The sequence below is a fragment of the Aythya fuligula genome, chromosome 12, assembly GCF_009819795.1.
Source record: "Aythya fuligula isolate bAytFul2 chromosome 12, bAytFul2.pri, whole genome shotgun sequence".
NCBI classification, from domain to species: Eukaryota; Metazoa; Chordata; class Aves; order Anseriformes; family Anatidae; genus Aythya; species Aythya fuligula.
This window is the reverse complement of record NC_045570.1, coordinates 9575001-9589950: the sequence shown is the minus strand read 5'-3', so window position 1 is coordinate 9589950 and position 14950 is coordinate 9575001. Positions and strand designations below refer to the sequence as shown.

Genomic DNA, 14950 nt, shown 5'->3' with positions numbered 1-14950 from the left:
TCTTCTGTTTTAATATGCCAGATGCTCTTGCTATTTCTCCTCTTGGCTGGCAAATCTAGATTTGTAGTAGCAGCTAGGGTAAGTGGTCTTGCCCTTGTCTCAGGGATGACATCCCCAGGTGTTCAGATGAGTGATGACATGGTATTTCACACCCAGAGTTCCTAGATTCTTTATTGCCTTCTTGCTTCCTCATTTTGAAAGGAATTCCAGAAATACTTCTGGTGTGCTAAGCTGCCCTCTAATTTGTCATGAGCACACAGTTCTGTTGCAGACAATTGTAGGCTGTGAGGCTTCTTGTATGATTTCTGTGGCAGTTCTTGCAAGCCATGGCCTGTTCTGTTGCCTCCAGTAGTTGCTCATGCACTGCGTTATCACCACTTAAGCAAGCTCTGTCCCACTGATTCCCATTTCAGTCAAGAAAGTTTTTCTTGGCACTGCTTTCCTAGAGCAAATGGTGCAGGAAATTACTGTTAAACATTAATCCAGTGGGTACAATAAGGTCAAGCTAGTGGACAGTGATAATAAAAGAGTCCTTGAAGGTTTGTGTATAAGCGTGATGAATCCATGTAACATCATCACAAATCAATGATTATTTAAATTAAGCTACTTTTGCAAGCAGGTTTTGTTGCTTAATTCCTTGCTTCTACTCTCATCTTCCATGAGAATCACTGCTCTGCTGTTACTGCAAAAGAAACTCATAATCTAGTGGTGCTTCTCCTTGGGGAGGCAAACTGGTGTTACACAAAACACAAGCCTCTCTTTTCATGGCACACCTGGTATAGATGTATTATAAAGATGCACTCTTGCTAATGTTCCTGCAAGACACCTGGGAGATGAGGGACTATAGAGAACCGAGGGGTAGGACCCTCTGTGTCCAGGAACAAAGCCCTACCAGGATGATGGCCAGGTCCCTAGTAAGAAATCAGCCAATCTGACCAACTGAGCTCAATTAGTTGCAAAATAACTCTGAGGAATTCTCCCAAAGCATTAGTGAAGACTGTTGCAATGGTAGTTAAAAGGCAAGCAACAAGAAGGCTCACACAGTGCTGTTATTTCTTACAGATATGAGTTTATTAAGACACAGGCACATCTCAGTGTAGCAGCAAAGGGACCACTGCCAGGATCCGGGCATGAGGCTGGGCCAGCGCCTCACCAGGGCAGAACTTTCCCTTCCCAGTCCAGGAAGGTCCCGGTGTCCTTCTCAGAGAGGGAGGACATCACCTTCAGCATCCCTCGCACACTTACATCCACTGTCACACGGGTCTGTGGGGACAGAAACACAACTGTGTGTGCCCAAGGAGTGGCCAGGGTCTGCCCTGGTGCCTGCTTGGATCACTGCCTCCCTGCACAAGGGCTTGGGGCTCTCTAGGGTGAAGAAGGAAAGGCCAGCACAAAGCAAGAAGAGTCCTTGTCTTGTTATCTCATCCCCTCATATGCCTCAGGGCATCTTCCAAAGAGTTATCCCACAGCCCAGCATGTATGGGAGTGCTGTGGAGCAGGCTCTACATTCCCAAAACAAGAGGTTCTTCCAAACCTTGGTCAGAAACTCTCCTACCTTATCTTCTATTGTGCCTCCCATGTCTGTTATCACCCAGCCAGGATGGAAAGCAGCACAGAGGATGCCGTGTTCCCGGTAGGCCAAGGACTGGCACTTGGTGAGCATGTTCAGAGCAGCCTGCGGGGAGACACCTCAGGGATCAGGGTGGAGAAGAAGACAGGGACACATGCAGACCCCACAGCACTCTCCCCATGCAGATGCCCAGCCCAGGCAAGAACCTGTCCTGACAAGGCTTTCTGTGGCCTGGACAGGGACCAGGCACAGGAATGTGCCATGGCAGGAAAACGGTGACTGACTGGAGCTCAGCCACAGCGGTGAGAGTTGCAGAGACTGAGGGGAAGGCTGGGAGGTGTGCAAGATCCTTCAGAAGGGAAAATGTCCCGGTTCGTGCCCAGCAGTACCTTGCTGCAGCGATATGAAATAGCTTGTCCGTACTCCCAGACATAGATGTCCTGAATGGAGCCAGCATAGCTGGACATGTTGATGATGGCTGCCTTGCTGCAGCTCAGCCCCGAGCCTGGGCTCCCCTGGGCAGCCTTCTTCAGCAGGGGCAGGAACGCCTGCGAGGAGAGGAGAAGCGGGGGGTCCACACAGAGGTGATGCAGGGGAGAGGACCGGCTCCTTCTGCAGCGGGCAGCGCCGCCACCAGCACCGCCAGCAGCCGCCTTCCTCTTCCCCCTGCCCCTCAGCACCAGCCCCAGTCGGTTCCACCAGCTTCTTGCTCGGGAGTGCCGGGCCCGTCACCAGCACAAGAGCGGAGCTGGGCCCTGTCCCACCGGCCCTTTCCGTCCCCCTGGGAGATGCAAGGGGCAGGGATGTTCCTGGAGCTGTGGTGGGGGCCTCACCTGGCTCAGCAGCAGGGGCCCAATGGTGTTGGTGGCGTACATCTGGGCCAAGTCCTCCGGTGTCACGTTGTCAAGAGAACTGTTATTTCCAATCCCGGCATTGTTGATGAGGAGGTTGAGACCCGAGTCCTTGAGGCGCTCCCCAACGCTGGCTGCAGCCGCCTTGATGCTGGCGGGATCGGTGACTTCTGTGGGGCCAAGACGGGGAGGTGAGCACCCGATCCCATCAGGGACTGCCACCACGCATGGTGCTGGGGGCCACAGCGGTGTGGGCAGAGCAGGAATCCCAGGCAAGGGACCCTCATCTGAAGGGCATAGCTGGAGCATTTACCGAGCGGGACGATGACCAGGTTGGGATGCTTGGAAGCCAAGTTCTGCAGCTCCTGAAAGAGACAGGATGATGTGGGCATGGAGAGGCAGGACCGGCTGCACAGAGGCTCAGCCTTGTCCCAGCACTGCCTCACACCCAGCGTCCTGTTCCCTCCACACTCCACATGTTTCTCCCTGCCCACCACGGCCATCACCTGCCCCAGCAGCAGAAGCTCCCTGCCCGGCTCCAAGGAGCCCTGGGCACCCCAGGCACAGCTCATCCCGTGGTTGTCTTACCCCAGCTTTCTGTGCCCCTGGACTGGGCTCAGGGCTGCAGCCCCATGATGGAGACCCTCACACAATCCTGCCTTGCACCGGGTGCTGCCCTGCCCTGCTGTCCCCCACTGCCACCAGCCTCACCTGTGCTCGCTGTCCCTTGGGGTCCCGGCAGGCTGCAAAGACCCACTCGGGTGGGTTTGGCAGCCCCAGCAGGTGCTGGACTAACCCCAGGCCAATTCCTCGGTTGGCTCCAGTCACCAGAACGGAGCGGACACGAAGCTCTCCCATATTGCTTCTCCTGCCTCTGCTCCAACTTTCATTGTTTGTTCACTTCCCTATTGCTTCTTATAGTGTGTCGAGCTGCCACCCCACCCATACAGGGCTTGCACAAACCTTTGGCTGTGGGTGCAATCTCTCCAGCTCTTTGAACTCTCTAGGACACAGTTTCTGGCTGGGAGCCATCTCTCCTTACTAACAAACAAAAATCGCTTTGCTTTTTATGGCAAACTCTGCTTGTAAGGTGTGCAGAAGGTCAGTGTTTGCTCCAGAGGTATCTGTTCAAGGCCATTTTCCAGTGCAAAACCACATATGGAGAAAGTGAGGAAGCCATAAGGAACACACAGGGACACAGAACTTACTTAAAAAGGATAAGGGTGGGTGACAGAAGACTCAGATGGTGAGGGAGCCAACTGGGGAAGGTGCCCCACTTGACCTGTGGTTCGCAAACAGGCAAGGACTTGTTGGTGATGGGATGGTTGGAGGCTATCTTGGGCACAGTGATCAAAATGACAGTGTCTTTGATCCCTAGTGAAGTTAGGAAGGCAGTTAGAAGAACATAAAATCAGAATGGTTTGGGTTGGAAGGGACCTTAATGATCATTTGATTTCAACCCCCCTGCCATGGGCAGGGACACCTCCCACTAGAACAGGTTGCTCATTTCCAGAAATGGGGCATCCATAGCTTCTCTGGGCAACCTGTTCCAGTGCCTTACCACCCTCATAGTAAAGAATTTCTTCCTTATATCTAATCTAAACCTGTCCTCTTTTAGTTTAAAGCAATTACTCCTTGTCCCATTGAGTCCCTCCCCAGCTTTCCTGTAGACCCCTTTTAGGTACTGAAGGCCTCTATAAGGTCTCCTCAGAGCCTTCTCTTCTCTGGGCTGAACAACCCCAACTCCTTCAGCCTGTCTTCATAGGAGAGGTGCCCCAGCTCCTTAATCATCTTTATGGCCCACCTCTGGACTCGATCTAATACTTCCATGCCCTTCTTGTGCTGGGGGCTCCAGACCTGAATGCAGGGCTCCAGGTGGGGTCTTCACAAGAACAGAATAGAGAGGGAGAATCACCTCCATCTCCCTGCTGGCCATTCTTCTTTTGGTGCAGCCCAGGATATGGTTGGCTTTCTGGGCTGCAAGCGCACATTGCTGGCTCTTGTCACCTGTATTTGTGCTTGGGATTGCTCTTTGATTTCCAGAGGGCAGAATTTGGCCAATTTAGAGACCTGGCTGACAGAGTCCCCTGGGAGGTGGTTCTGAAAGGCAAAGGGGTCCAGGGAGGTTGGACATTCTTCAAGAGTGTAACGTTAAATGCACAGGAGCAGGACATCCCAAAGCACCAACGGTGGAGCCACTGGGGGAGAAGGCCACCCTGGCTGACCAGAGAGCTTCTTCTGGAACTTAGGAAGGAAAAGAGAGTCTATGGACTTTGGAAAAAGGGGCAGGCAACACAGGAGGACTGTCAAACTGTGGTCAGTCTGTGCAGGGAGAAAAATAGCTGATGAGGGCAAAGTTGTGGATGTTGTTTACCTGGATTTTAGTCATGTATTTGCCACCATCTCCCACAGTATTCTCCTGGAGAAGCTGGTGGCTCAGGGCTCAGACAGGTGTATGGCTCACTGGCTGCAGAACTGGCTCAAAGGCTCCCAGGGAATGGGGTTAAAACTAGCCGGTGGCCGGTCACCACTGGCGTTCCCCAGGGCTCAGTCTTGGGGCCAGTTTTGTTCCACAATTTTAGCAGTGATCAGGAGGAGGGGATGGAGTGCACCCTCACTAAGTTCACCGGTGACACCAAGGTAGGTGGCACTGTCAAACTCCTTGAGGGCAGGAAGGCTCTGCAGAGGGATCCGGACAGGCTGGGTTGATGGACCAAGTCCAACCTCAAGACATCCAACAAGAGCAAGTGCTGGGTGCTGCGTGTGGGTCCCAAAAACCCTGTGCAGTGGTACAGGCCCGGGGAGGAGTGGCTGGGAAGTTGCCCAAGGTTTGAAATGGGCTTCCCAGGGAAGTGGTAGATTTCCCATCCCAGGAGGTATTTAAGAGACATAGGGTCGTGGCATTAAGGATCATGTTTTAGTGATGGGACTTGAATCGGTCAGGTTGTGTCTGGTTGACAGTTGGATGTGATGATCCTGAAGGTCTTTTCCAACCCAGATGACTCCTGGATTGCATGTCCTGAGTCAAAACTCCACTCCACCTCTGATTCTAGGGTGGTAAAACGTGCACAGAAGACAGGGCTGAGCTGCAGCAGGGCCGCGATCATCAACGTGTCCTCCAAAGTGGGCTCCATTGGGCTGTGCCTCAGGGTGCTGGAGGCCCCCATGTACCCGTACCGTGCCAACAAGGTGAGGAGCCAGGGGAGATGCTGGGGATGCTTCACCATGGAGGGGAGCTCATGGGACCCCCACAACCTGGTCCTCCAAGGGTGAGCATGCAGAGTGCCAGCCCAGGTTGTGCCCATGCTCCACAGCAGGGCAAAGCCCATTTCCCACTTCCACAGCCCTTCAGCTGCAAAATGTCCCCCTCCAACCCACGTGTACCCAGCTCCCTGAGCCCAGTGTGGTGCTGGCATGGCCGTGCCTCTTCTAGGCTGCCCAGAACATGGTGACCAGGTGTCTGGCTGCAGAGCTCAGGGACAAAGGACTCTTTTGTGTGGCAAGCCATCCTGTCTGGGTGAAGACCAAAGTGGGGATAGGGCAGGTACCACTATGCTGTGCAGGGAAGGGGCAGCAATGCTGGGTCCTCTGCTGCTGCAGGCCCCCACCCGATGTGTGGCTGCACAGTGCCCTGCACCCCAACTGCCTGCACTGACCACCAGTTGCTCTGTGCCCTCAGCTGCCTGGGCACCCACTGGGACCTTTCGGTGGATGAATCTTGTGCTCCCAAATCACCCATGTGGCCCCCAGCTCTGGGGAGCCCAACTCCACAGACTCGCAATGTGTGGCAGAGCCCATCGAGTGCACAGACAGATACAGCAACACTGCTGTTTTAAGAAAAGGGTTTATTGAGGATGTGGTGGAGGTCGGGCAGCAGCAGAGGGGCCGCTGCCAGGATCTGGGCATGAGGCTGGGCCAGCGTCTCACCAGGGCACTACTTTCCCTTCCCAGTCCAAGAAGGTCCCGGTGTCCTTCTCAGAGAGGGAGGAGATCACCTTCAGCATCCCTCCTACGCTCTCATCTACTGTCACAGGGGGCTGCAGGGGCAGAGAAAAACATGTAGCTTGGGGTGACAACAACCTCCCATGGAAAACCAGCACAGGGGCTTGGATGGACCTGCTGTGGTAAAGCTCCTACCTTGTCTCCAGCTGTGTTCCCCATGTCCGTCTGTACCCAGCCAGGATGAAAAACAGCACAGAGGATGCCGTGTTCCCGATAGCCCAAGGACTGGCACTTGGTGAGCATGTTCAGAGCAGCCTGCAAGGAGACACCACAGGGATCAGGAGAAGGTTCCTGCACGGGGACACGTGCAGACCCCACAGCCGGGGCAGGCAGGACCAGTTCCCTGCAGCAGTTCTGTCCTGTGAAGATCCTCTCGATTAGGTCTGGGACCAGGGACAGGGATGTGCCTTGAGAGGGAACCAGTGACTGACTGTAGCTCAGCCATTCTGGAGGCTGTTGCAGGGACTGCCAGAGATGACTCTGGAGAGCTTATGCAGGCTTTGGTTAAAAAAAGAAGGTTGGGTTCATGCCCAGCACTGCACATACCTTGCTGCAGCGATACGAGACACATTGTGCAGCTTTCCACATATGGACTTCCTTGATAGAGCCGCCAACGCTGGAAATGTTGATGATGGCTGCCTTGCTGCAGCTCAGCCCGGAGCCTGGGCTCCCTTGGGCAGCCTTCTTCAGCAGGGGTAGGAATTCCTGTGAGAAGGGGAAGGAGGAGCGTGCACAAAAGAGGTTCATTGAGAGAATTAGTTCCTTACATAGAAGGTCACATCAGAACCCCAGAATCACAGTATTGTTGTGGGAGGCAGAGATCTTTGGAGGTCATCTGGACCAATCCTGCTACTCAAGCCACCTAAAGCCAGTAGTCCAGGACCATGTCCAAGTGACTTCTGAATATTTCCATGGAGGGACACTCCATAACCTCTTTGGGCAGACCACAATAGCACTTAGTCTCCCATCAGTGCTCAGTACCAAGTCAATGAGTAAATTCTACTTCCCTCTGGCTCAAAACGTGAGGTTCTGCTCTTTAACATGGTCCCACACCTCTGCACTCTGATCATTCCCAGTGGAGAGGCCTCAGGCTCCAAAGTGCCAGAGCCCTCAGCCTGCTGCCCACCATAGTCAAACCAGAAAGCGTTCACTATGCTCAGCATTTCCAGGACTACTTTGGGCACTTGCTTCTTGCATCAGGAGGCCAGAGTAAGACCTGAAGTGTGTTGGGCTTGTCATGAGGTCAAAGACCCAGCAGGGACCCTGTCCCACCGGCCCTTTCCATGCTCCTGGGAGATCCAAGGGGCAGGGATGTTCCTGGAGCTGTGGTGAGGGCCTCACCTGGCTCAGCAGCAGGGGCCCAATGGTGTTGGTGGCGTACACCTGGGCCATGTCCTCCTGTGTCTCGGTGTCAAGTGTCTTGTAAACCAGCATGCCAGCATTGTTGATGAGGAGGTTGAGACCCGAGTCCTTGAGGCGCTCCCCAACGCTGGCTGCAGCTGCCTTGATGCTGGCGGGCTTGGTGACTTCTGCAGGGCCAAGGCGGGGAGGTGAGCATCCGATCACCTCGGCAACTGCCACCACACGTGGTGCTGGGAGATGGAGCCCCCACCCCAGGGATGTGGTGGAGAGGGAGAGCAGAGAGCCCAGGCACGAGCAGGGAGCCCAGGCAAGGAACCCTCAGCCTCGGGGCACAGCCTGGGCACCTACCGAGTGGGATGATGACCAGGTTGGGGTGCTTGGAAGCCAAGTTCTGCAGCTCCTGCAAGAGACAGCACAACGTGGGCACAAAGAGGCAGGGCTGGCTGCACAGAGGCTCGGCTTTGATCCAGCACTGCCTCACACCCAGCACCCTGCTCTGCCAACCCGCTCCCTGTGGACAGGTCTCTGCGCATCCTGCACACCCCACAAGCCACGCGTCTCGCCCTGCCCACCATGGCCATCACCTGCCCCAGCAGCAGAAGCTCCCTGCCCAGCTCCAAGGAGCCCTGGGCACCCCAGGCACAGCTCATCCCATGGCCATCCTACCCCAGCTTTCTGTGCCCCTGGACTGGGCCCTGGGCTGCAGCCCCATGAAGGAGGCCCCCACACATCCCCAATTCACACCACGGGGCTGCTCCTGCACCAGGCACTGCCCTGCCCTGCTGTCCCCCACCGCCACCCGCCTCACCTGTGCTCGCTGTCCCTTGGGGTCCCGACAGGCTGCAAAGACCCACTCAGGTGGGTTTGGCAGCCCCAGCAGGTGCTGGACTAACCCCAGGCCAATTCCTCGGTTGGCTCCAGTCACCAGAACGGAGCGGACACGAAGCTCTCCCATATTGCTTCTCCTGCCTCTACTCCAACGTTCATTGTTTGTTCAGTTTCCTAATGCTTCTTATAGTGTGTTGAGCTGCCACCCCACCCACACGGCGCTTGCACAAACCCTTGGCTCTAGGTGCAATCTCTCCAGCTCTTTGAACTCTATAGGACACAGTTTCTGGCTGGGAGCCATCTCTCCTTACTGAAGGGCAAAAATCACTCAGCTTTTTATGGCAAACTGGTTTTCTGGTGATACGTGGCCCCATAACCCAGTAACTCATGGCCACCCTTTCCAGGAGGGTGGGTGCTGGGTGAGGAGAGAGGAAACAAGTGGGAGGGATACAGGATGGATACCCCACGGGTCAGGTACAGATCATCTTCACGAGCATCCTTCAGGCTAGATGGACTTTCCAGATTGTACCCATGTAACAGCTGAAACAGGCTGGTCTCATTCCCCTTCCCTTGGTTTCCTCTGTCAGGTCATGCCTCACATGGCCATGAGCTGATTTCCACTGCTCTCCTCTGTCTTCCAAGCAAATGCCCCATCACTGATTGTCCCATTCAGGCCCTGTGGAGGAAATTCAGCATGGCCTGCTTGCAGAAGGAGGTGGACCCTGCACAGTCTGCAGGTCACCATTTTGCTCTTCATGCACTTTGGATGCTGCCTCACAGTGCACTAATCTAAGTGACCATCCCACCACTTTGGCCATGCTGGAGCCATTGCTCTTGTCAGGACTTCCACTCTCAGCCTTGTCACTTTGCAGATTAGATCATGTTATTGCATATTGTGTCCCTGCATTTCACAACTTTTAATTTGTTTTCAGGATTAAAGAGGAAGTCATTGATTAACAGCCTGATTATTGCAAATGCTTGCCCATCTCTCTGCCTCGTGCACTTGTTGGACCTTGCAGTCATCATCCATATCCTGTGTGTGGATTCTGTTCCGTAAAGCCATTCTCTTCAGATGGTTGTGGAGTAAAAGGCTAACGTCCTGTCAACAGGTGACCTCTTTGGACCTTTCTCTGTGCTTCGTCACCAGTGGCAGCACCCTGGTATTTGGCCTGTGTGAGCATGGCCTGCAAAGTTGTGCAGAAGTCCTTCAGACCATCTGGGCTTTCTGAAGTCCTACAGGGCAATGGGTCAGAAGGGGTTAAAAACATTTACTGCTGAATTCTCTAGCGTCTTTTCTTTTTCACTTCCTCTTTCTTTCCATTTTCCACCAGTTGAGCAGATCGTTTGCAACAGGGCTACGAAGGGCTCAGTTGCCGAGAGTATTCTCCTGCAAAGATAAATGTCTTGGACAAAGCCCCTTGGCCTACATCACTCATAGCAGTGGGGCACAGATGGCTCTGCACTACCACCAGTGAAGCCCAGTGCTGCCCGGTTCCTCAAGTGAGGCGTTACAGATTGGCAATTCTGGGACTGGTGTGGGTGCACACCGTGTGTTCCCATCCCCTCCAGTGTCACTGCACCCAGCTCCACTGCAGGTGAAGACATTTCCCGTGGCAGCCCCTTGCTTTCGAGCACTCAGTCCCAGAGCCATGGGCACAGGCTGCTGGGTAGATGGGTAGCATGGGAATCACAAACACTGCTGCCACGTTTTCTTCTCCCACAGGTTTTCTTGGCAGCAGTGTCAACCAGACCCGCTTCCTCCCAGCCTCACTGCCAAAACTACTCCAAAGTTCTGCTGTGCCAACGTTGCACCCCAGGGACCCCTCTGCCCCGTGGGCCGGCTACATGGTGCCACCAAGGCAGGTAGTCCTGCCCTGCCTCATTCATCTCCCACCTCCCCCGTGCCAGCACTCACGTTTGGGCAGCTTAGTGGAGGGCACGATGGTCCAGACGCACAAGAGACTGTATCTTCTGCTCCTAGCCTGCTCTCACCAGGTTTTCCCCCAGGCTTGGCTCAGGCTGTCACAGCATGTTTTAATCCAGAACAAGACAGACGAGTGTTTTTTGTTAAATCAGCTTGGACCTCATCCAGATGTGGACTTCAGGCCATTGAGAAATTCTCTTATTGGCAGTGTGATCAATTATTTCCCGGATGTGTTAAAAATTAATTGTAAATAAAACATTGAGCTTTCCTTTTCCAAAAGGCCTGTTTACCAAGAACCCTTTCCGCAGTAACTGTTTTAAGGACAGGATTAGCAAGTATAGGCATGCCACAAATCACAATGGAAAACTCCACTTAATTTTTGCCAAGCTCAGACAGAAATTCTCAGTTTCTGCTGTGGTGGTGTTGAAATACCATTGCCATGCGCGTGTCTGTGAGAGAACTGAATTTTGCACATCCTACCTCAGCATCTCAGCAGAAGATATTCAGTCCTTTTAATAGGCTTTCTTTTCCAGCTGGATTGGGCATAAACTTCTCTCTGTATCCTGGAGCAGCCCCAGTCACCTTCTGCTTCTGCAGCAAGCTCTGTTAGCATACCTGCACCTGCTTCCACCTCCTTTGAGTAAAATTTACTATTTTGCTTGCTTGGGGTAAATCTTGAGATAAAACCCAAACGATATGTAAGAAATGCACACAAATACAGTGTCCTGTGTAGCACATGGAATAAAAAATAATGTTTGTCATCAGGCAATATCCAACATTTGCTTTTCTGGACCTTGGGACAAATGTTCCCTGATAACTTTTTTTGTTTAGTTCTGCTGCTGCTGTTCATAAGTCTTTGCATACAGGTACAACACCACCTTGTTAGGCACTCATACATTTCATTCACTTACGAAGACAATCTCATCACTACCAAGACTAGACTTTTACCTTCTCTCTTCTGCTGTTTGTAGCTTTTCTTTCATGATAATTCCCCTTTTTGTAGCCCCATACTACTTTCTGCACCAGCATCCTGTTCCTGCTTTGCTAGCCATCTAGGGCCGCACTTGGTGCACCATCTTCTTGGTGCAAAATTCCTCTGCTGTTCACCACCAGCACAAATCTCTGGATTTTCCAGCTGTCTCCCCGCATGAGTTTTGTCTTAGGCTGATCTCTCACTGAAGATTTTGTCAATTCCCCCCTGCCTCAGCACACCTACCAGTTTGTGGGATTGACTTTCCAGCCCCAATAGTTCTTTTCAATGCCCTTTTCTCTATTTTCACTTTCTTTTTATGACCACAGACCACAGCTATACTTGCTGGTACACACTGTTTGCAGAGGAGTGCAGTGCTCTTCCACTTTGTTTAACAGACTTACTCTGGTTTTCCTCTTCTGCATCATTGCCACACAGCGTGCTAGAAACCTCCATTGTGACTCAGAACTAGATAACACCAGAAATAAAATATAACCTTTTAAATCTCCTATTTCTGCCGTGTCATGTTGTTTTTGAAGCTTTCAGCTGTTTTACAGCTGTTATGTTATAATGTTGACTTTGCTCTGGTGCCCCACACTGGATTGTTGACCACTGAAGTCTAAACAAGCACTGCTTCTCTGGGGGTCAAAGTCCAGCCTGGAGCAAACGTGCACAGAAGAAAAAAAAAACAGCTTTGTCAGGCTGGCAATGGAGCTTCATCACAAGTGCTGCTGTCCCCAAGGCTCAGCTGAGGAAGGGACTTTGACAGGCTCAGGGATTCGGACAGCTTTGTGCTGAGACATTCTTGCATGGTCTGAATCCTACAATGAGCAAAAGCAATTATTTTTAATAAATTGCTTCAGAGTCCAACAGTGCTAGTGGTGGAAGGCCCTGCTGTATAACCTGTCCCATAGACTCTCTGACAGCCGTATATCACATACAGATGCTTTCCATCTTTCTATCTTGGAAGGAGTCAGAGGCAGCTTTCCAGCACATGATCTCAGCTTCTCCACTATCAATGACTGCAGCCTCGGTTGTGTTCACACCCATCCAGATGTTTGTACAAAGGGCAATTACTGCACTACTTACAGAAGTATTGGGAAATACACTTTTGTTTGTTAGCCTGGGGAACAGGGCACGGCAGAATTATCTTTATTATGTTTAATCTACCGTGTAAGTAGCAACAAATGTGCTGTTATTTATCAAGCCTTTTTGCTTCGCAATGTGTTCAAGATTGTATAGTGTCATGTCTTCACATATTCTTTACTTGGTGAAGAGTAAATAGATAGCGATGAATGAAAAACTAATCAAGGGGTGGGGTGGGGCTTTCTCCTGCCACTGCCTGTATCCTGAAGCTGGGCAAGGCATGCCTATGTGACTCATTTTCTTGTTGGCTGAAGAGGACTAGTGATACCCCATTGTGAAGAGACTGTGCTTTTAAGCTCGGGATGAGAACCCAAGCTTAAATACAGCTCCCAGGCAAAGTGAGGAGGTCCTGGTAAGGATTCTCATGGCCCTGTTTCATAACCTTGCTGTTTTCCCAGCAGCCAGTATTCTTCAGTGCTGCTGGATTTTAGCAGGGCACAACTACCTCCTGCCCTGAACAGCCATCTCCAGCACAGCTGATCTGGCTGTGAGAGGCCTGCTCAACCCCACTGTGATGCTCATCAGGCTGCAGGAAGGCAAAGGCTTGGTTGTGTCTCCCCCCTCTCATCAGAAGGCCATTCACGGACAACCTCTTCCAGGGCTGTGATGTGTCCAGCTGCAAAACTCCATCCTGCACTTTGCTTATGTTGTGTGGAGCCTTTCACATAAATGATCGAGGAAGCACATCTGCAAATATTTGGGAACAGAAGTTTATAGTGAAGGCTTCCCTCCCAGAGCCATGGCAAATATGCCTGTGGAACTGTGTGGACATTGCCAAACACTTGCTGGAATGAAGCTTGAATAGATGCCTAGGAGAAGACAAGTGCTTGGGCTCCTGGGACAGAATATGGAAGATGGGGTTGTGCAAAAGTACACAAGCATGGCTAGCTGCAAGACAGACCTTCGGGCACAGAATCATAGATTCTCCTAAGTGGGAAAGGACTCACGACGATCATCAAGTCCAACTCCTGACTCCACACAGGGCAACCTAAGAGATAACCAAATATCCAAGAACATTGTCCAAATGCTTATTGAACACGGACAAGCTTGGGGTCATGACTGCTTCCCCAGGGAGCCAGTTCCAGTGCCCAACCACCATCTTGGTGAAGAACCTTTTCCTAATATTGGATCTGACTGTCCCCTGTCCTAGCTCCATGCTGTCCCCCTTGGGTCCTGTCACTGTCCCCAGAGAGCAGAGCTCAGCGCCTGCCCCTCTGCTCCCCTCATGAGGCCATGGGGCCTCCCCTCAGTCTGCTCTGCTTTGGGCTGAGCAAACCAAGGCACCTCAGCTGCTCCTCATACATCTTCCACTATAGACCTTTTACCATCTTTGTTGTCCTCCAGTGGGCACATTGTAATATGTTTATGTCCTTCGTACACTGTGGAGCCCCAAACTGCGCACAGTACCTGAAGTGAGACCACAGCAATGCTGAGCACAGTAGGACAACCCCATCTTTTGAGCAGTTAGCCAGACTGTGTTTAATGAAGCCCAGGATATGGTTGGATCTATGGCCACCAGAGCCTATTGTTGACTCATCAATCAAACCGCCTAGATCCTATTCTGCAGGGCTGCAGTCCAGCTACTTGTCCCCCAGTCTATATGTACATTCAGGATTACACCTTCCCTGGTGCAGAATCCAGCATTTGTTCTTGTTAAATTTTACACGGCCGGTGATTGCCCAGAGCTCTAATCCATCAATATCTCTCTGTAAGGCCTCTCACCCCTTGAGGAAATTCATTTTTTTTTATCATCTACAGACTTACTTAGGGTGCGCTCAACTCCTGTGTCGTTGACAAAAAAACATTGATGAGAATTCCTTTCTCTGTAGGGGGTGGCTTGGTTTCCTGGCCTGTTTGTGAGGGATGTCTCTCCCAGCAGCAGGATGGGACATTCCTTGTGGACAACACGTGGACAATACTAAGGGCTGCTGGAATGCAGAAAACAGGAATATGTTCCAAAATGGTCCCAGAATCTCTCCAAGCTATTGTAAAATGTAAGTGCCGTCAGCAAGTCTGGATGTTATTGTTTAATTAGCAGACAATGGGTGCACATGCCGTAACCTCTCTGCAAGACTTCTCTGTGCAGGTGGGCCCATGGAAAGGCACAAGACAAAACCCATGCTTGGAGTCTGGGAGGTCTGGGGCAGAGTGGAAGGTAATTCTATGGTTCTTGATGAATAAAAGAACAAAGAAACAAGCTTTGACATAAGAAAGAAAAGTGAAGTTGTAACACAGATTGTAACGCAGATGCTGTAACAGCTACCCCATAATGATTGCCATTTCATTCAAATCAGGAG

At 51.9% G+C, this 14950-nt stretch overlaps 2 protein-coding genes across 2 annotated transcripts; both read right to left on the bottom strand.

The window, feature by feature from the left end:
• Positions 1-1149: 1149 nt before the first annotated feature.
• Positions 1150-3279, bottom strand: LOC116494120 (C-factor-like). Its single transcript, XM_032195829.1, has 6 exons — positions 3133-3279; positions 2735-2786; positions 2404-2591; positions 1960-2118; positions 1556-1675; positions 1150-1263 (listed from the first exon to the last, which is right to left on the bottom strand). The coding sequence occupies exons 1-6, from the start codon at positions 3277-3279 to the stop codon at positions 1150-1152; spliced, it is 780 nt and encodes a 259-aa protein (XP_032051720.1).
• A 3065-nt stretch (positions 3280-6344) lies between these two features.
• Positions 6345-8740, bottom strand: LOC116494136 (C-factor-like). Its single transcript, XM_032195849.1, has 6 exons — positions 8594-8740; positions 8134-8185; positions 7765-7952; positions 6970-7128; positions 6559-6678; positions 6345-6458 (listed from the first exon to the last, which is right to left on the bottom strand). Exons 1-6 carry the CDS (start codon positions 8738-8740, stop codon positions 6345-6347), a joined length of 780 nt encoding a protein of 259 aa, XP_032051740.1.
• Between the last annotated feature and the right edge of the window lie 6210 nt (positions 8741-14950).

Coding starts and splice junctions, on each gene's coding strand:
- LOC116494120 (XM_032195829.1), bottom strand. CDS start 3,279: ATGGGAGAGCTTCGTGTCCGCTCCGTTCTGGTGACTGGAGCCAACCGA. Junction 2,592..2,734: donor CCTGGTCATCGTCCCGCTCG/GTAAATGCTCCA, acceptor TTGGCCCCACAG/AAGTCACCGATCCCGCCAGC. Junction 1,676..1,959: donor TTTCATATCGCTGCAGCAAG/GTACTGCTGGGC, acceptor GTCTCCCCGCAG/GCTGCTCTGAACATGCTCAC.
- LOC116494136 (XM_032195849.1), bottom strand. CDS start 8,740: ATGGGAGAGCTTCGTGTCCGCTCCGTTCTGGTGACTGGAGCCAACCGA. Junction 7,953..8,133: donor CCTGGTCATCATCCCACTCG/GTAGGTGCCCAG, acceptor TTGGCCCTGCAG/AAGTCACCAAGCCCGCCAGC. Junction 6,679..6,969: donor TCTCGTATCGCTGCAGCAAG/GTATGTGCAGTG, acceptor GTCTCCTTGCAG/GCTGCTCTGAACATGCTCAC.